At 43.2% G+C, this 21,147-nt stretch overlaps 1 protein-coding gene and 1 long non-coding RNA gene across 3 annotated transcripts; one reads left to right on the top strand and one right to left on the bottom strand.

Annotated features, from left to right (window-relative positions):
- Window positions 1-1,943: 1,943 nt before the first annotated feature.
- Window positions 1,944-20,661, top strand: LOC145801010 (uncharacterized). 2 transcript variants are annotated; one of them, XR_014341790.1, is made up of 3 exons: window positions 1,944-2,077; window positions 19,791-19,859; window positions 20,399-20,533. It is a non-coding gene; the product is annotated as an uncharacterized LOC145801010 (long non-coding RNA). The 2 variants fall into 2 exon arrangements; XR_014341791.1 differs by lacking the exon at window positions 19,791-19,859 and having other exon boundaries at window positions 20,399-20,661.
- Window positions 10,819-12,143, bottom strand: LOC145801512 (uncharacterized). Its single transcript, XM_082893260.1, has 2 exons — window positions 11,906-12,143; window positions 10,819-11,796 (listed from the first exon to the last, which is right to left on the bottom strand). The coding sequence occupies exons 1-2, from the start codon at window positions 12,141-12,143 to the stop codon at window positions 10,925-10,927; spliced, it is 1,110 nt and encodes a 369-aa protein (XP_082749386.1). The 3' UTR covers window positions 10,819-10,924.
- Window positions 20,662-21,147: the final 486 nt, after the last annotated feature.

The following is a 21,147-nucleotide window of genomic DNA, read 5'->3' as shown; positions in this document are numbered from 1 at the left end:
AAGAGTACATAAATTAAGATTTTTGATTTTTTAAGATCTAGATACTTTTTAATAATTTTAAAAAGATAAGCTTTTAATAAAAAAAAATTAATAAATATTTTTATTGTATAAATAGAACCTTCTACTTGAACTAGAAATTTATTGGATTGTGCTTCTCTTCCGTCCATTATCAGGATTGGAGAGTGTAGACACCCCATTTTTTACCAACAGCAAGACTTAGACGCTTGGTTCAATGCACTTGATAATGAAAGTTGAATTATGAATTTGTAGCGATTCGGAATCAGTCGGGCTTTCAAAACAACCTCACATCTTCAACATTTACCTTGTTTGAACCCTTGGGTTTCATTTTTGGACCATTTCTTACCCTGCGCTGAGTTTGAACCAAAAAAACAAGGGAGGCCATCAAGGCCCGGTCGTGCATCAGTGATGGCCGGTCGTGGCTATGAATGGCCGGCCGGCCGTCGATGGCAATAAACATTGTTTTGGGCGGGAGGCCGCCAACTGTCCATTTTTGAAGATATTTATCACCTTTTGAGCTCGAATTTTATAAAAACCGAAGCTCTGGGATTGTTTTGAGGGTTGAACAAAATTCTAGAAGAGATATATATACCTTGAGAGCCTTGACTTCTCCTTCTTCCATTGCAAGGCATCCTTTGAGCTAACCTAGCTTGCTTACACCACCTATATACATCATATACAACCTTGTCTTACCATTCTAAAGCCATGGTTGATCTTGAGGAAGTGTAATTCAAGCTTGAGAGTGCATTGAAATTGAGTTTGAAACTCCAAGAACAAGCTTACTTCTTAAAAGGTATAAACTTGTTTTCTCTTCTCTTGCCATCATTTATATCCTTTACTTCATTATTCTTGCTATTTTGGTTGGTTTTGAGTTTGTTTGAAGTGTTGGAGTTGGGTTTGGAGAGTTACCAAAAGGGTAGAGAGAGCTTGCTCTTTCTACACCTTTACTCATAACTCAAACATTCTCATTTTCACTCTTTTTCTTTGGTATTTACACTAATTTTTAGAGGTTTAAAAAGGCTAAAAATCATACTTTGAAGCTTCAAAAATGGGGGGGTTAGCCACCCTTCCTTATCCTTGTTTGTTAGTGTAACAACCCCATCACGTATAATGATTCGTACTTGATTAATTAAGATGATTTAAAATTTAATTGCCAAGTATTATAATTTAATTTGGGATTCACGAAAAGTATGGAGATTGATTCATTTATGGCTCTATTAAGTGCTTATTTTGGAATTGGAAATTAAGGGTCCAAATGGTTCAAAGAAGTGAAGTTAAGAAGTTGAGTTAATTTAATTTTAATTACGGACCCATTTGAGAGTTTAATTAAATATTTAATTCAGTTTAGTAAAAATGGAGATTCGACTAATTAGGCCCTAATTGGAGTTGATTAAGTCATGAGGATTGAGGATTGTGGTTATTATAAATTAAATTTAATTATGATGTGCCCAATTTGAATATGTAATTTATTGATGAAAATTCGAGTCTGATCAGAAATTGAAGGCCTAAATGATTTGGGAAATCAAAATTGATGATGGCAATAAGTTCGATTTATTATTTGGAGCCTTTTGGGAGTTTGATTAAAAATCTGATTTATACCGATAAATTTAAATATAATTAATTGGACCCTAACGGAAGTCAAATAGATTAATTAAATTATGAGAGATTTACGACTCGTTATAATTAATTTAATTATGTGTTGATTACGACTTATTAAGATTAAGTGATGCTTAATTAAATTAATCATAAACATAAATTAAATTATGAAAGGATGAAAAATTATGGGTGTGTATAAAGTGTGTGTGCGCAAAGAAATCTGTTAGTGTGTGCACGTGAGAGTGTTGCGTTGGGGGCCTTAGGTGAGTGCACGTGTGTAGTATGTAGAATAAGTGTGTGTTAGTAAATCTTTGAATATTCGTTTAGGGCTCAAACACAGTCTGTAATAAGAAAGGCAGAGCACGGCTACAGAGAGAGACTCCGAGAGGAGGAAGAAAGGGAAGAAGGAAGCTTTGTGGCATATCAAAACTTAAGTCAAAAATCATGGAAAATTCATCTTAAGGTAAGGAATTCTATCATCTTTCTAGTGTTGTTTACTTTATTTAGACAAAAATTTATTCAAGGTGTATTTTGAGAAGATTAAAATGAAGATTTGTAGATCAATTATATAAATGGATAGAAATTAGATTTTTGCATGTAAATCAAGTTAGGTTGAAGAATATGAGTTATGATTTCTTAAATTTGTTAAACTTGGACTCAAAATCATGAAGAAATTTGAATTATGTGTTAAGATCATGGAAATATATTTGGAAATTAATTAGTTACAGTTTGATTTATTTTATTCTTCACAAATTAAAACTCATACTTGCATGCATGTGGATGATTATGGAAAATAAATTGGAAATTAATTATTTTAAGTTTAATTTGTGTTTTCCTCATGAATTTGGGCTCCATCTTTACATACATCAATGGAATTTTAGGAGATTTGAAGAATCAATCTCAAGTTTGGGTATAAGAAGAACAAGTGGTGGTGAATTATAAATTCATGAACATTTGAGCTTAATTTTGAATAAAAGGGATTTTGATGTAGATGGTTTGATTTTGATTATGATTTCACGCATGCAAATATTTTTTTAGGAGTTTTATAATTTCAATTTCATAATTTATAAGGAGATAGAAAAGAGTTAGAAATAAATTTTATGGGATTAGAAGGAAATTGATAAGGAAATGATGATTTAGAACTGAAATCAAGTCTATGGAAATTTGGGAACTGTAAGAGGAGCTAATTTAAGCCCACTAAATTATTTAGGCCCAATAGTCCAAGGTTGGTGGGCCCGAATTTATCGCAAGTCCAAGATTGGTGGGCCCGGATTTATTGCCATCAAACGGGCTGAATCACTCTAAGCCTCGAAAGGGTTCGGATCCACGAACTTAGAGACTTACTCAAGTTCGGACTCGAAAGGGTTCGGATCCACGAACCTAGAGATCCGAAGCACCTGGCTTCGAACGGATTCAAACGCAATCTAGAAGTCGCTCCGTTAATGAGTCCCAGAACACTTGCAGGCTCGGAGCTTTCCGGGATCTACGCACCAGAACCATGGGCGTAATGGAGTTCGAACAAAGGACCCGATCCCGAGGACGGTGAGTGGAGACAAATTCACTCTTCGGTTAAACTAGCCTATACCCGGGTTGAGGTGGCACGACCCCGGGGGGTCCATGAGACTCTACAATATTTTTGCGGCAGGACGTCCTCTGGGACTACCCCTGACCCTTTGGGATGATTGGGGATCATTGGTTAGGTGTGGCTAAGAAGAAGGGTTCGCCGAGGGATTGATCTCCTCTTCGGGGTTTTCTCATCCTCGGAGAAGTCACCTCCTCGGAGAGGTCACCTCCTCGGACAAGGTGGTTAGAGAGAATATCCCCCATGTGCCTTGCACATGGGCTCCATCCTACATCATGAGGTGCCTATAAATAGCACCCACTCATAGCTTTACAAGGGATGGATTTTGGAGATTTTTAACTCTTAGGAAAGAACTAATTTCCCTTCTCCATTATCAACCTTGAGAGTGAAAGTGGGAGATCCATGGGAGAGCCTTGCCATTATTCTCTCTCTAGCCATTTTGCCTTCTTCTTCACCCAATCTCTTATCTCCATCATCTCCTTTGTTGTTGTGTTCCTAAGTTGAGATTATTGAAGAATCTAAGCCTCTGATCATATTCTAGAGAATTCGAAGTTGTTCTTCAAGGATCTTCGAAGATCTTCGAATTTTCCAACTCTTTTTCTCGAACCCTCTCTTACATTTTGGCGACTCCACTGGGGAGGCGGATTGGTTAATGGTCTCAACGAGATTTGGAACCCACACAACTCCAACAAGGATGGCGGGAGAAGATGAAGTTCACCAACAAGGATCCTCTAATGGTGGTGATGACAGAACCATGGCTCCAGATCAACCACTTTTGCTTGAAGCCATTCAAGGACTTCAGAATACTCAGCAAGAGATTCTTACCACTCTTCAGAATCTCACTCACACCATGTTGGTGATGAGTTCTAACTTTGCACTGGCGCCAAACGGAAACCAAACTGGTGGTGGAGTTATTCCCGCCGGAGCACAAAATCAAATCCAAGGAGAAGTAGGCCCCAATCAGCCTATGGCTCATGGCAACACGGCCACAGTAACACATGCTCAAACCACAGTAGGCGGCAGCAGTTTGCCCATGCCCGGGCTCCATGGCGTGCCAAGCCAAGATCCAATGGTGACTAGTGGAGTTTCTGGTGTAATGAATGGCGCTCCGGCGACTGTTGGTGTCCAGGAAAACATGAGGAGCATGATGGCGCAAAAGGGAGCTCTGCCCGTACCTAATCTTGTTACGCCACCAGTAAACGTTACCCAAGCACCAAGCGGGCCTCCTTTGGTGCCGACAACAAATCTGCAAGCACAACCCGGTATAGCGGTGCCGTGCGGTGGACTCTACGGGCCTCAATTCAATATCCCATCACCAACTGGCTTGTCTATAGGCGCTGATGGCTAGTATCGTCAAATGTCCTCACCAATGATGCATTCGCAGCACCAGAATGGCCAAGTCGCCCCTAGTTCAGTCTTCGGGTCCACAAGCCAGGTCCCGGGAATACCACCATCAAACTCTCTCCCTCAGCAGTTTCTCACTCTCGCCGATGTGCAGGCCATGTTCGATCTCGAACGGGGCAAGAGGACCTTACCCTCTTTGCCTGATCCAGACGTCAAGCCGCCTTACCCTATTGAGATGCTGAGCTATCCATACCCTGAGGGGTATACAGTGCCGAAGTTCATCAAGTTCAACGGCAAACAAGGAAATGCCCAAGAACATGTTGTGCAATTCATCGAGACTCTGGGTATTCATGGTTCAAACCACGTCCTCCGACTGAGAGAATTCTCTAAGTCCCTCACCGACCGAGCATATAGTTGGTATGTTAATTTGGCCCCAAACTCTGTCCGAAGTTGGGAGGAAATGGTTAACAAATTCCACTCTAAGTTCTTTCAAGTGGCGGAGAAGGTAACCACACTTACGTTGTGAAAAGAAAAGCAGCAAGAAGGTGAAAACATCCTTGACTACGTCAAAAGGTTTCAGGACAAGGCCGTAGATTGTCATGAAGCAGTTGAGGAGAGTTATCTGGTTCAAATCTGTCTAGAAGGGGCATTGAGCAGGTACAAAATGTTTCTAGTTAATCACAAGCTAACCACCTTCTCGGCATTAATAGAAGCAGCTCGGAACATTAGCATTCCTCAGGCTCAGGAGTCCGGATTTAAGGCCAGTTACAGGACTAGTTTCAAATCGTCTCGTGGACCTATTGTTGCTGCTGCCTCCGCCCCAGATACCCGAAATTCACAAGGAGGAGGTCATAGAGGCCAGAAGAGAAAGCAATATAATGGTGAAAAGGGAAATGTTTCTTATCCTTGTGGAATCGAGGAAGTGAAAGCTCTAGTTAAGGAATGGGTGGCTGACGGAGAGCTAAAATTGCCTTATGTTGAAGAAATGCCATCAAAAAAGGACCGTGAGAGCCCTGAATTCTGTGTCTACCATCGTACATTGAAACATCCGACAGAGAAGTGTTGGACTCTCAGGAAAATCTTTAGAGATAAAGTCGAGGCAGACGAATTGAGGTTCAAAAAGCGAGGGACTCAAGACATCCGAGAACAACCATATCCTCAACACCGAGACAAGGGCAAGAATGTTGCTATGATAGCTTATGAAGGCCTGATGATCAAGGCTATCGCCAACCTCGATGACGATGATTGTTATCTGGACGACATCCTCGAGCCAGAGGGTGAGCAAGTTTACTATGGAAGTGCTCTCGATCCAGAGGGCAGAACATTTATGACTCATGGCGAGGATCCCTTCGATCCAGAAGGAGGAGAAGAGTACTACGGAAGAGGAGGACACCATGTTTATGTGGCATCTTATTTTGAAGAGACCGAGGAGATGGTTAACTACGAGCCTCCAAGAGTGGAAAAATATCCAGATCACTATGCCAAAACCTTGCAAGACTGTGTAAAGTTCAAGCAGTTCTTTGACCAGCTTGGACTTTCCAAGGTGGCAAGAACAGAAATCACCAAGTCTATCATTAATATAGCCGAGGCACACCATGAGGAATGCATGTCGACTGAGGGATCTATCCCGAGGAAGGCAAAAGAGCAATCTAGTGCCATTACTTTCTCCGAGGTTGATCGGAAGTATCCTTTTTCTCACAATCGCCCGCTTTATGTGACTGCTTTTATTAACGGGGTTGAGTTCAAAAGGGCCTTTCTAGATAGTGGAGCCTCTTTCAACATTATGACTCGCGCTACTCTAGAAAAGGCCGGAATCTCTGAAGAACGCGTTGTGAAGTAGCCGATAGTCATCACTGGCTTCGGTGGAGAAAGGAGAGTTACTATCGGATGCGTAACAGTTGATTTAGCCGTTGGAGAGATTCGCTCGGCCACCAAGTTCCATATTATCGATTCTGAGGCAAATTATCACATCATTCTAGGGAGGACCTAGATGCATAGATATGGGGCTGTACCATCGAGTTATTATCAGTGTGTTAAGGCTAAATGGGGAAAGAAGACGGTGACAATTCAGGCTACAGAAAGGCCTTTCGAGATCCATGAAGCTCATTATTCTGATGCCATCTACTTCACCGAACTGGCTGTCGAAGAAGTTCCCACCACCTCTAAGTCTCGAGGGGTCAAAATTCCTCGTTGGGAGGATATCAAAGATGACAAGGAGCTGATGGCAGAGTCAAGTAAGCGGGCAATGTCTAGACCAGAAAGTCCGCCTATTCCTCGAAAGGTGATGAAAGTTCGAGAAGGAGGCAAGATGGTGTACTATTTATGAAGGTGCGGGGAGTCAGTTTCTTCAGTTACCGACTACGAGTCAAAAGAAGAGCCTCCTGACAATGATATAGTAATAAAGCCTGAAGTGGCTCCAGAATGTATGCAAGATGGGCCGAAGCCTCAGCCCGAACAACTTATTGAAATAGATCTGAGTGATGGACAAGATGCACCGAGGCCGGTATTCGTAAGTTCGAGCCTTAGCCCAGAGAAGCGGGAACAGTTGTTAAAGTTGATAAGCCGATACTCAGATGTGTTTGCTTGGTCATATAAGGAAATGCCCAGACTAGATCCTGACCTAGTCTCCCACTATCTTGATGTGTTCCCAAACTCCAAGCCAATTAAGCAAGCTACTCGAAAATATCATCCAGATCTCGAAGAGAAGATTAAGGAGGAGATTGAAAAACTTCAACAGGCTGGTTTCATCCGGCCAATACAGTACCCCACGTGGTTAGCAAACATCGTGCCAGTAAAGAAGAAGAACGGCCAAATCAGAGTATGTGTAGACTTTCGAGATTTGAACAAATCCTGCCCGAAGGATGAATTCCCTCTTCCTCACATCGACACCCTCGTGGATACTACCTCGGGACACCAGATGTTCTCATTCATGGATGGATTCAGTGGATACAATCAGATTAAGATGGCTGAAGAGGACGCAGAAAAGACTGCTTTTAGAACGCCTCTCGGAAACTTCTTCTATACAGTCATGCCTTTCGGACTCAAGAATGCCGGTGCAACTTACCAAAGGGCTATGACTGCAATCTTTCATGACATGATCCATCATGAGGTGGAAGATTATGTTGATGATCTAGTGGTGAAATCCAAGAAAGAAGAAGACCATCTCCGAGACCTTGAGAAGGTATTCAAGAGGTGCCAGAAATTCAAAATGAGGATGAATCCTCTCAAATGTGCTTTCGGGGTGACGGTCGGGAAGTTCCTCGGATTTCTTGTACATAGGCATGGTATCGAGGCAGATGAAGACAAGGTCAAATCTATCAGAGCAATGCCTCCCCCGCATTCTCAAAAGGAGTTAAAGAAGTTCCTCGGGAAGGTGTCTTATATTCGGAGGTTTATCCCAGCACTGGCAGAGATCTCTGCGCCTTTCGGCTCTTTGTTAAAAGGAGATGCCAAGTTCGAGTGGAACCAAGAACACCAAAAGGCCTTTGAGAGAATCAAGGCGGCCTTGACCTCGCCTCAGACCATGATAGCCCCGCAGCCCGGGGTGCCTCTAATGTTGTACCTAACTTCAACCCCCAAGTCCATAGGGGCATTATTGGTCCAAGATGTAGATGGAGTAGAACGCCCGGTGTATTACATCAGTCGGAAGATTCGAGGAGCAGAAGTCCGATATACTCCAGTAGAGAGACATTGTTTAGCTTTGGTATTCACTGCCCAAAAGCTCAGACATTACTTCCTAGCACATCAGATTCAGATTGTTACTAGAAGTGATCCAATCCGATACCTCCTCAGCAAGCCTGCTCTAACCGGGAAGGTGGCAAGATGGTTGTTAGCACTGGGTGAATTCGAGATCACATGTGTAGCCCCCAAGGCGATCAAAAGCCAAGCCTTAGCTGATCTCCTTGCCCAATTTCCAAGTGGTGACTATGAACCAGTGAATGAAGAATTAAGAGGAGAGGTGCACGCAACTATGGCTTCCGAGGAAAGCTTCTAGACATTGAGCTTTGACGGAGCAGCAGCCGGAGGGAAGGGAGGCACCGGGACAGTCCTTACAAGCAAAAGTGGGGAAAAGTTATATTTGTCTTATAAACTGGATTTCCATTGTTTGAATAACGAAGCCGAGTATGAGGCTCTTATTTTAGGCTTGATAGCAGCTGAGAAGCACAGTATCAAGAAGATTCGGATCCGGGGGGACTCAAAGCTGATAGTAAAGCAAGTTTCAGGACAGTTCGTCTTGAAGGAGCCTGCCTTGGCCACGTATCGAACAACAGTCCAAAGGCTTCTTGACAAATTTCAGAAGGTTGAAATAGAGCATGTGCCTCGCTCCGACAACAAGTTTTCAGATGCCCTTGCAACATTAGGGGCAAGAGTTGATATTCTAGAGGAGGAGGCGACAATTATTATCAAGAAGAGAACAGAACCTTCAATAATACCCGAAGACAAAGGCCTTCTGGAGGACTGGAGAGGAGAAGTCCTCGAACAACTCAGAAGCAAAGTTGGAAAACTGACTATGGCCAAGCTTGCCCAATTCACAATTATTCAAGGTGAACTTTACTTCCGAGGAGGTACCGGATTCCTAGCCCGGTGTGTTGGCCAGCAAGAAGCAAGCTTCCGACTACAACAGATCCATGAAAAGTCTTGCGGGGATGGGGATATCAGTCTGTACAGAAGAATCCAAAGACAAGGTTATTATTAGCCCGAGATGGAGAAAGACTCGAATCAATTACAGAAGGAATGCCCCAAGTGTCAGTCATACATCCGGGAGGATGAGAGTTGCTTTGAAATTGATACCCCTGACTGGAGGCAAGTCTACATTGACTATCTCAAAGAGGGAACACTACCTGAGAGCCCAAGGGACATTGCACACCTCAAGAGGAGAGTGAGGCGGTACTTTCTTGATCAGGACAAGCTGTATAAAAGAAGTATTGAGGGCACTCCCCTGAGGTGTCTCTCCAAGGAGGAGTCAGATCTAGTCCTCGGAAGAGCCCACGAGATTGAACATCAAGGAGGGGCTCGGCTGTTCGAGCAACTTATACACCTTGGGTATTACTGGCCGACCATGGAGTCAGATGCATCCCATCACGTGAACAGGTGCCAGACTTGTCAGAAACACGGAAATTTGATCCATGCTCCAGCTGTAGACCTGCATAGTATCCGAACGCCATGGCCGTTCCATACCTGGGCTTTTGATCTGATAGGGCCCATCTCCACATCTTCTAAGGGGTACAAGTGGATTCTCGCAGCCACAGAATTGAGTACAAAGTGGGTCGAAGCAATTCCTCTGAAGAACGCTACGGGGCCTGCAGTCGCGAACTTCATCAAGGAGAATATCATTTGCCGATTTGGAGTACCAAACACCATCCTCTCGGATAACGGCACTCCCTTCATAAACAAATATGTGAAGAGCCTCCTAGAGACTTACCAAGTGAAGCATCACAAATCCACACCCTACTATCCAAAAGGGAACGGGCAAGCGGAAGCCACAAACCTGACACTGATAAGGATTCTGAGCAAGATGATGGATGAGTTTGGGGGGACTTGGTCCGAACAGTTGATAGTAGCCCTATGGGCGTATCGCACTTCGAAGAGAAAGCCAACTCAAGCAACTCCTTACTCCCTTGTGTATGGGTCCGAGGCAGTGTTACCTATAAAATTGGAAACGCCATCTGCTCGAATGGCTCTCGCCTCGGGGATGGTATTGGAGCCTCGAACCACCAGATTGGAAGCATTAGAGGAAAAGCATGACAGAGCTGCAAAAGTCATGGAAAGGTATCATGAGTCCATCGCCCGAGCCTATAACCAGACTGTGGTACCAAGGAATTTTGAAGAAGGTGATCTAGTATGGAAGATTGTAGACCCAATCATGCGAGGACAGCCTTTGCCCAAGTTTTCTCCAAAATGGGAAGGGCCCTACAAGGTGGTTCAGGCGAGCTCAAGCGGGTACTACAAACTTGTAAGGGTTGAAGACGGCTTCCGAACTGGCCCGCTCAATGCAAAGTTTATCAAGCATTACTACCCATAGTTGGACTCATCTATGTTGAAATTCATTTTCACTTTCTTACTTTGTCTAAAAGTTGTATTTCCCTTACGTTATGAAGAAGCTGGTTTTCTCTATGGTGTATGTTTTATCCCATCACTTACAATGAATCCATTATACTTTTGTCAAGAAAGTTGAAGAACTAATGAGAATAGTTCAGCTTTTATAAACATGTGCATATGATTGTTCTTTCCATTGTATCATTCGAAATAAATATTTTATCAAGTAGAATGAGAAAACAATGCGAAAATATCTAAACAACAAAAATTTTGTCATTTCATTGCATTGTCCTAGATAAAACATTTTTATCGAAAGGGGCAAGAAAGTAATGATAAAAAAAAAAAAACTCAATCTTTCCTAAAGACACCCTCGAAGAAGCTGCCCGTCACATCTACATCTGGAGGACAAACAGTAGAGTGTGCCTCTAAAGTCTCCAAGGCCCGAGCATAACCCGACTCAAGCTCACGAAGAGTTGCCTTTGTCTCATCTATAGAGGTGCGATAAGAGGCAAGCACAGACATAAGTTCCAGCCGATGACTGGCGTTTGAAGCTATATCTAGGCGCTTCCGAAGCCATGATAAGTCCACTTGGTGACGCTCCATGTCAGAGATCCCCTGATACGCCGTCTCGACTACTTTCCCATTAAGGTCACACAACCGTTGCCTGTCCAAGCTATATAAGATAGTGGCAAAAGACTCGAGAAGAGCAGTCTGAATGAGTGGACACTGGCAAGCAAATGAAGCAAAGGTCTCCGGGTAACTTGAATGCACAAGCTGTAGAACTGAAGCAAACTCAGGAGCTACCCAATAATGGAGAAATGATACTTTGCCAGAAGCCGAAGGAGGAATTGGGGCCGGAAAGCTGCTAGTCTCAAGAATCTCCCCAATGTCTATCGGGTTAGATGAACCACCCGGAGGGGTAACTCCCGGCAGAGGTCCCGAGCCTGAGAATGCCGAACGATAAGGGGAAAGACCAAAAGCATCACTATCAATGTGGAAATCACTGAGATTCAAATCCAAAATATTCGAAGGCACTGGCGATGAAGAACCTCTGGCAGTCGTCTCAAAGGCAGGTGTTCCCCCTTGAGAAGGAGAACCGTGAGGAGTTACAAAGAGAGTCGGAGTAGAGTCCGAGGCAGGTGAAGGCGGGACCCCGGTAGCAGCTAACACTGGAGCAGAGTCTGAGGCAGGTGAAGGCAGGACCCCGGTAGCAGCTAACACTGAAGAAAAGATAAGGAAGCCTTATTAGAGGTAGGGAACAGGAAAGCCATTTGAGTAAAGATTTCTCACAGATAGAAGTAAATGACAAACTTCAGAAAGAAAGATTACCAGAGGGAGAATCAATATGCAAAGCCGGAGCAACTGAAGGACTCCTAGCATCAGCAAGGTCACTTGGCCGTATAGAGAGCACCTGATCGATCTCAATGTCTGACGAAGCCTGAACAGTAGCAGTCATCCCTGAAGAAGGAAGGAGGGCCGAAGGATGAGAATCACCATAAGTGCCAGAGCGAGTCTCAGAGATCTCTAGCACATCCACCTCCACACCATTCCTAGAGGTGCACCTCATCTCTACATTGCTTCTAGAAGCATGGCCCGCGGCATCAATTTTTGTGGCATCTGTCCCTCCAGCAATCTCAACATCAGAACGATGAGCCCCAATAAACTCGTCACCAAGGTAGTGCTCCTCCTCAGCTACGGTAGGGCGGTGACGACGCGTGCGCGGAATAAGGTCACAAAAATGATCGGAGGACTCAGCCTCATCATCATCGTCATCTATAACTGCTATACGAGGGGTGCGCATCTTCACAAGTCTTGCAGACAAAGGGAGGGTGTCATCCAAGTCTGAGTCCGGCCTGGGGGAGGCAGCATGGCCAGGAGCCACGGTACTGAGAACGTCAACAACCGCAGGATCCTACACAACATGGGCAAATAAAAGTTTTCATTTTTAGAAGGTATAGTCGCAAGAAGGAAAGTAGCTTAAAATCAAGAATTTCGGGTACCTCATGAAGCCTTTTGGAAAGGCGAGCAGCGGAAGGACTGGCATTAGAAGTCCTCTTGTGAGCCATCTTCTTAAGGCGGGTCGTCCGAGGACTAGAGGCCTTATTCAAAGGGACTGGCTCTGGAGAAGTAATTGCCAAGCTAGAAGCAGATGCCCGAGCAGAAGGTCAGTTGGAGCAGATGAAGTGAAGAAACCCTCGTACATGTGGTCAGATTTTCGGCTCTCGGGTAGCCGAAGAGAAGAATCCTTCTTATAAATCGGCGGAGGCAAACATACGGTCGGTCTGCTCTGGACAAATGCAATAAATGCATCGATATTCTTCTGCCAATACCGCCTGAAAGAGGGGGTGAAACCCCCTACTCGGCTCAAGCCTGGCATCGTCAAAGAGCCAGATATGGGAAGCACGGTGTGTGCAAGCCCGCGACTGAAGCGCTCGTAGCTCTCTAAAAATGATAATAAATGAGGTGCTGGCCCCGGGGCACATTGATCAAACCCGAATTGACATGCTACACGGTCAGGCCTATAAACGGCACTATCAACGCCTTCCTCATGCCATATCGGTAATGAACTCGGACGGATCATAATCAGCATATCAACAAAGGGTGCAGGGATGTTCTTCGGCAAAGGAAAGGACACCGAGCGGGAGGAACCATGATAGATAAGTGGTGTGGCCACACCCACAGGTGGGCATACATACGGTCGTGCCACAAAGCGTCGGGGATCATCCACCAGAGTATTCAAGGATAAGGTGGAAATGGTACGTGACCAACGTGTAATCAACGGTTGGCAAGACTTCGCTTTCTCAAATGTCCGAGACCCATCAATACCGAGCACGGGGATGCCATCTTTATCCACTATCTCCCGAAGAACCTCCGCCTCGAATACAGTCAGAGCAGGGGCGAATTTTGGGAACCTCTCGAAGAAGAAACAAAGCAGGAACTGGCTGTGAATGAAGGAGACATGCTCATATCGACCCACGGAGCGAACCATATCTCGATGTAGTAGATCCAGCTGATAGTAGAGATTCCCAAGAAATAGTGGAGCCAAAGGGATCCGATCTCCTTTGAAGAGCCTGACTGCCAAGGGGAAGACGAAAAGATTGAGGGAATCCGGAGGTGTGCTCGGAAGAATAAAGAATGAAAGGAAGCAAGCCAGAAATCCCAAGAAATAGAGCCTGGAGCCATACATCGGACCGGCCTCATACTCCCGAGAGTCAGGGTCAGCATCTCTGGCCAAGGGCTGAAGATCCTTGAAGAAGTGGCGGATCCATGCAGTATAGGAGGCACGGTCCGTCCTTACTCGACTAGTCCTCCTCGCTGAACCATCGAAAACGGAACTCCACCGACCACAAGTTTGAAGATTTAGTTTTAGAGATTGGATCAAAGAATCATCTTCAGGGGGTGTCTGCTCAGGGTCGAAGGCATCAGGGCCGGTCACTTCCACACGCAGCAACATGAACACATCCTCGAGGGTGGGCCCTATCTCGTGCTGGCCAAGTATAAAGGTGTGTGTCTTAGTGCTCCACCGAAGAGCGATGGCTTCCAAACTAGCATTGTTGCGACGGATGGATAGAGATCTAGATATTTTCACCGGGATCAATAGCCGGGCCTCTTGAAGCCGCTGACAGAAGCTCTTGTCCGAGAGGACATCATCGACCCACTCCTGCCAACCAAAAGGAGGGTTTGAGAAGGCCTTGAACTGAGGATAACAGTATGGAAAGTCCCCCCGCTCAATCCGAAAGCATAGCACCGAGGAAGGAGAAATGAGGGCCTCATGTCCAGAGTCAGTGTCCTCAGTGAGACATAATGGAGCCCCCTTCGGAGATAGAAGAGAAGTGGTGGAGGTAGCCGCCCGCCCGAAGGGGTCCTTCCGACCAAAATAAGGAGATTTCCTCCACTCAGATGCCGGAGGTACATCCCTCTCTTTCATGAGAGCCGGTTCTGATGACCCCGGGACTACGGGTTTCTTTCGAGAAGACATATGGCTGAAATAACAGGTATAAATAGCAAGGAGTTGACCGTATTAAAATTTAGAATATTGGAATTAAAGCAATACATTCGAATGAAATTTCGGCATCAACTATTCGTTTCTCAGAGAGTCCATGAATTCAACAAATTCTACGAGGAATTTTTACACCAAGAGTTCAGGCACGATGTCTACTATGCTAAGGGCCGCAACAATCAGTCATTTTTATAATAAGATTTACATAATGGGCTTATCAATAGATTCAACCCCGGAAGTCATCAACAATTCATTTTCTCGAGTATTTTTCAAGCTCAACAAATTGTAATACCAATGGGTGTATCATCAACATACAGAGTTCAGGTTTCTATCATCAATAAGAGGTGCAATGTCATGGGTCGCTTTGTGATGAAGTTCAATCGGGTCAATTTCTCAAAGTCACTATGTTCCATATTAAAGGTTCAATTTATACGGGGCTCAAAATTTGGACAGAGTGAAGTTCAATAGAAAATTTCAGGTCCGAGATCCGAAGTATATTACATTGCTCATCAGTAGCAAGATTTAATGGATTGTCGTGCAAGCTACAAGAATGTTCCTCCCAAGTCAATATTATTTTTTGCTCAATTCAAGTGGCAAATATTCTATTACGATGGCAAAATTCAGTAGCAATGGTTCAAGTTATACAATAGCCCATAATTTCTTTGGCAAATTTCAAGTCAGAAAATCCAGTTAAATAAATCCCACAGCCTATTTCAAAAATTACAAAGCCCAAACAAATTCAAGCTTCACATTGGGATTTACCAAATTTGAAAATGTATCAATGCATGGATTCATTCGTTTATTTGTTTATTTATTTATATATATATATATATAAATATATATATGAACAGTGTTAAAAATATATATATATATAAACAGTGCTGCCACCATACAAAGAATATATATATATATATAAATAAAATAAATAAATAAACAAAACAATTAAAAGAACTTGCTCACAGATTCACGCCAATGGAGGAAGAGCACGGCTGGAAGTAGTGGCAAGACTATAAATGTGAGACAGATACACCTAAGGCTGACGCCGAGTTGAGCGGCGCTAGGCAAGACCACACACGTCGCGTTGAGTGGGTGCACATGTGTGGTCGGCACTGGATAATTCGAAGACGGAAGTAACAGTGACACCACAGAGGAGTCGGCAACCACACACGTCACGTTGAGTGGGCAACGTGTGTGGCCTGCGTTGGAATAGTTGAAGCCGACGGCGGGGTTCCAGCAGAGTGAAGGCAACAGTGAGCAACGTTGGGCAGTCGAGGTACGCGTCACAGGTGATGTCACGGAGACGACGCCGTTAGTGGCTCTAGAAAGCCAGAAGCAGCAGTGATGTTACAGAGATGCCGGCGTTGGTGTTATTCGGTGAAACAGAGCTCCGGAAAGCCTGGATTTCTGAGGAAATTGCGTTGATTGGCTCTGCAATAACAACCAATGTGCACACGGCTTCAAGCTCTAATCTATTAAAAGAAGAATGTGTGTCATTGAAGTCATGGATTTTGAAATAAAATTTTCCACAAAAAGCTGCTACAAAAACAAATACATATATATACAAGAGGAAGAGGTTCAAGAATGGTGGAAATATAAGTTGAAATCAGAAAAGTTTTACAGACTGTGGACAACAAGAATGGTGGCACGAGCCATGGCTGAGACAGAAGATAAGCAAACCGACGTCGCGTTGCGTTGGCGACGCGTTTCGCAATGATCAATCACGGCTGGAGCCAATGGGTGTGCGAGAAAAACCAAAATCTGTGTGGTCCAAGCTCTGAAAATGTAGCCGAGATAGCGCTAGGCAAAACCACACACGACGCGTTGAGTGGGCGACGTGTGTGGGTGGCGCTGAACAACCGGAGCAGGAGGCGAAGTCGCGACAGTGAGGAGCCAAGTTATCAATCACAAGCGCCACAACCAGCGTTGACGAAGGGCTGGACAGTGACGCACTGGGCTGGTGATAGCGCGAGCTGGTGGTGTTTTGGGTCACAGCGTCATTGGCGTCCGGAGCCACGACATGAACAGTGGGCTAGAAGGATGCTGGGCAGGCCAACACCGCGTTGAGTGGGCGGCGTGGCCAGCGCTGGTCGGTCGCGGCTGGTAGCAACAGTGAGGTCGCAGATGTCAAACACAAGGCACGCAAGTCATGCGAGCTGGTGGTTGCGCGCAGGGCAGGTGCGAACTGAGCTCGCAAGAAAGCAACAACCGTGATACCGCAGCAGAGCTATTGTCGGAGCTGGCCAACCGTAGCAGCAGTAGTGGTGTCACAGACGAGTCGGCGTCGACGTTGGTCGGCAAAATCAAGCTCCGATGTGCCTGGATCTCTGAGGAGTTGCGTCGCTAAGCCGAAGTAAAGCACCGATGGTGAAATAGAGCCTCTGGTTTGTTGAAGGAGCGCACAACATTAGCCTCTAATTTGTTAAAGAAAGAAAAAAAAGAAAAAAGAAAAGAAGAGCTAGGTTGGTCTCTCGATCTAGAGAGAGAGGCGCCGCTGTGCAACAAATAAAAAGAAATGAGCTATAGAAAAGGTGAGTGGCTATTGATTAGGGTTGCTACCCCTTTCCTTAAATAGAAAAGAGGAGGTGTGATGCTGGAATATTCCCTCATATATATTATTTATACATATATCCATATAACAAACATGCAATGGCTTGGTGACTCACCAACTTGCCAAACAAGAAAAATGTGTGGTGGTATTAAAAAAAAAAAAAATGTGTGGTGGTATTAAAATAAAATTTTTGCTTGTCAATTTTTTCTATAAATTGAAGGGCATCATCAACTTTATCCATAGGCTCTGTCGTGACAACATGTTTTTTTTTTGGGAAACGTGATGCGAAGTAGGGTCGAAGAAATGACAGTATGCATGTCTGAGAAAGTTACAATTTCTCATACACGCAAGGGGCAAATGTAAGAGGAGCTAATTTAAGCCCACTAAATTATTTAGGCCCAATAGTCCAAGGTTGGTGGGCTCGAATTTATCGCAAGTCCAAGATTGGTGGGCCCGGATTTATCGCCATCAAACGGGCTGAATCACTCTAAGCCTCGAAAGGGTTCAGATCCACGAACTTAGAGACTTACTCAAGTTCGGACTCGAAAGGGTTCGGATCCACGAACCTAGAGATCCGAAGCACCTGGCTTCGAACGGATTCAAATGCAATCTAGAAGTCGCTCCGTTAATGAGTCCCAGAACACTTGCTGGCTTGGAGCTTTCCGGGATCTACGCACCAGAACCATGGGCGTAATGGAGTTCGAACAAAGGACCCGATCCCGAGGACGGTGAGTGGAGACAAATTCACTCTTCGGTTAAACTAGCCTACACCCGGGTCGAGGTGGCACGACCCCGGGGGGTCCATGAGACTCGGCAATATTTTTGCGGCAGGACGTCCTTTGGGACTACCCCTGACCCTTTGGAATGATTGGGGATCATTGGTTAGGTGTGGCTAAGAAGAAGGGTTCGCCGAGGGATTGATCTCCTCTTCGGGGTTTCTCATCCTCGGAGAGGTCACCTCCTCGGACAAGGTGGTTAGAGAGAATATCCCCCATGTGCCTTGCACATGGGCTCCATCCTACATCATGAGGTGCCTATAAATAGCACCCATCCATAGCTTTACAAGGGATGGATTTTGGAGATTTTTAACTCTTGGGAAAGAACTAATTTCCCTTCTCCATTATCAACCTTGAGAGTGAAAGTGGGAGATCTATGGGAGAGACTTGCCATTATTCTCTCTCTAGCCATTTTGCCTTCTTCTTCACCCAATCTCTTATCTCCATCATCTCCTTTGTTGTTGTGTTCCTAAGTTGAGATTATTGAAGAATCTAAGCCTCTTATCATATTCTAGAGAATTCGAAGTTGTTCTTCAAGGATCTTCGAAGATCTTCGAATTTTCCAACTCTTTTTCTCGAACCCTCTCCTACAAGAACTAATCCTAAAGTTTTGATTTTATTATGAAAACTAGGAATTTGTTTAATCCATGCAAGTGGTTTAATTTAAAAGGTTTGTTCAATTTAAGCACATTTTAGAACATCTATGATTATAAATTAAGTTTTTGGTTAGAAATTGAGTTAAGTTGAATTTCTAAGAAATTGATTTGTGTAATTCATAATTAAGTTGATTTTGTTATTAATAATAAAATTGGACCTATTTGTATTGCATACATCATGGATTTTGAAGGATTTGGATTAATTCAATCTCATATTTCGAAGAGAAAAATGAAATGTTTTATGAACATTAAGTTTATGAAAAATTAGAATTAATCCTAATGTTAGATAAAGTGTTGATTTTATAATTAGATTTTAATCTATACTTGTAATTGGTGATTAAACATATTTTGGGACATCTATGGTTATGAATTAAATTGAGTTTAAGATCATGGAAACTAGTTGGAAAATTTATAAGAAGTTTCATGACTTCAATTTCATGATTTCAAGGAAAATAGAAAGAACTTGACGCCAATTTTATGTAACTAAGAAGAAAAGGAGAAATTGGGGCCATGTTAAATTTATGGAGTTCAATTTAGAGATTAATAACTTTGGATTTGGGATTTGACTTGATATGGGGGAAATGAATTAAAACTAAATTTGGCAATTGGGGCATGATTTTGAATAAATGATTTTTGAATAAATGATTTAGCAATTTATGACTTTAATAAATGGTTCTCCATGTTGGAATACTAAAGTACATGTTTTGAAGCTTTGAATACCAAATTTGAACTTTAATTGCAATTTTGGGAATTCTGAATTTTCATTGTCCGCTCGAGCCGGGGAAGTCCCGCTCGAGCGTGAAAATCGACCTCCCAGTAGTTTTCAAATTTTACAGTCCACGAGCGGCCAAAGTGGCGCTCGAGCGGAGACCCATTTTCAGCACATTTTGGAAAGTTGTAATTAGTTCATATTTTTATTCTCATCTCTTTCCAAAGCATTCTAAACATGATTTATGACTCAATAAAGATTAATAAGCTACTAATCACCATAGATTAGTTAGTTAAAGATTGAATCATTGATCTTGTGGTAATTGTTTAAGAAGCCAAGTAAATGATCAATCTATTTGGAAAAGAAGGAATTAGTAATGAAAGAATATGTGAAATAAGAACCCGGTTTATTTAATTGAGAAAGAATAAACGTAGTAGAACTTTAGACTATAAAGACTAGAAATGACAAGTTTAATCAAGGGAGTAATGTTGTATTTCAATGTGTATATGTTATGTGCTTGTGTAGGTCACGCACCATTGTCTGCCTGATTTTTCCGATGTGTCCAGTCTGTTTGATTTGCGTCTGCAGCCATCTGTGAGTAATAACTTAGTAAAGATATGTTCAACAGTACTTATTTTCTGTGTGACAAAATGAGATCTGTTTTCTGAAATGGTATGTCATGTACAATGAATGATTGTCCAATTTCTGACATGTATTCGTGACATCCTTAGTATCATGTGATATCTACAGCCGTTACCCGGTATCGGAGGTTCCTTTATGGAACTGGTTATTCGTAACCTCACGCATATGCGTTCTGTCTGTGCTCTGTTACCCGTACCGGAGGCCCGCCATGGGGGCTTAGTTGTTCTGTTCTGTGACCCGGATCCGGAGTTTCCTTCTTGGAACTAGGTTATTCATGACCTTACGCTTATGTGTTTTGTTCTGTTACGCTAATGGATGTATCACGTAAATTTAATCATGACTTATGATTTATGTCTGTATATAATCTGAACAAGTATGATTTTGATACAATATGAATTGATTTCTGAAATCTGTATGGACTCATTCATTAAAACCCTTTACTCTGTTATTACTCACTGGGCTTTTGCTTACTGTATTATTTATGTATGTAGGTGATCAGGCGCGTGACCAGGCTTAGAGGCATCTGTCTAGAATCTGTTCTGTCAGCCAACCTATGTGCCTCCCGTGGAGGTTCCGGATATGTTAAGTGTTATCGTTATGTAATTTAAAGTTTAAGTTATGTTTTCTTGTTTGGTTCTTCAAGTCATGTGTATTTTGAAAAAGGGGACTAAGTCCCTTTCTGCCTAATCTGTATATATATTATGACTTAAAGATGATGTGTATATATGTATATAAAAAGTTTAAAATTTTTCTATCTCATATAAGTCTGCACAACTCAATGGACGTTGTATATTCTTATTTGCTTCCGCTAGCCCCTATTATTATGTTAATCTGTCTCAGAGGCCTTCGGTAATCCCAGGATTACTGGCCGGTTACGATACTAAACCTATAGGGGTGGGTTTGGGTCGTGACAGTTAGCTTCAATTCTCATCTTTATTGCCTAGCTTTTCACCCACTTTTCATGCATGTTTTACCTCTGATTTTCATGTATTTTGGACTGTTTTGAGGTTGTCTAGGCTTTTTCAATTGATTCATGCTTTGTTTAATACACTTGTGGTCCCATAAGTTGGCATACTTGTTGTTTAATATACTCTCTTTGCTCATTTTCCATGTAATCATTTCATATCTTTCATTCATGAGAATGGTTTCAACCAATTGAGGTTGTTCAATACATGTAAAGGAGAACTACACTTAATGGCTTAATCTCTTCGGAGATTCATCGTCAATGGTGTAGTCTCCT

This window comes from Camellia sinensis, chromosome 10 (genome assembly GCF_055761805.1).
Source record: "Camellia sinensis isolate YWXY chromosome 10, ASM5576180v1, whole genome shotgun sequence".
Taxonomy (NCBI): domain Eukaryota; kingdom Viridiplantae; phylum Streptophyta; class Magnoliopsida; order Ericales; family Theaceae; genus Camellia; species Camellia sinensis.
The sequence above is the reverse complement of the archived record's forward strand: the minus strand, read 5'-3'. Positions and strand labels throughout refer to the sequence as shown.

Coding starts and splice junctions, on each gene's coding strand:
- LOC145801512 (XM_082893260.1), bottom strand. CDS start 12,143: ATGAGGTGCACCTCTAGGAATGGTGTGGAGGTGGATGTGCTAGAGATC. Junction 11,797..11,905: donor GCATATTGATTCTCCCTCTG/GTAATCTTTCTT, acceptor TCTTTTCTTCAG/TGTTAGCTGCTACCGGGGTC.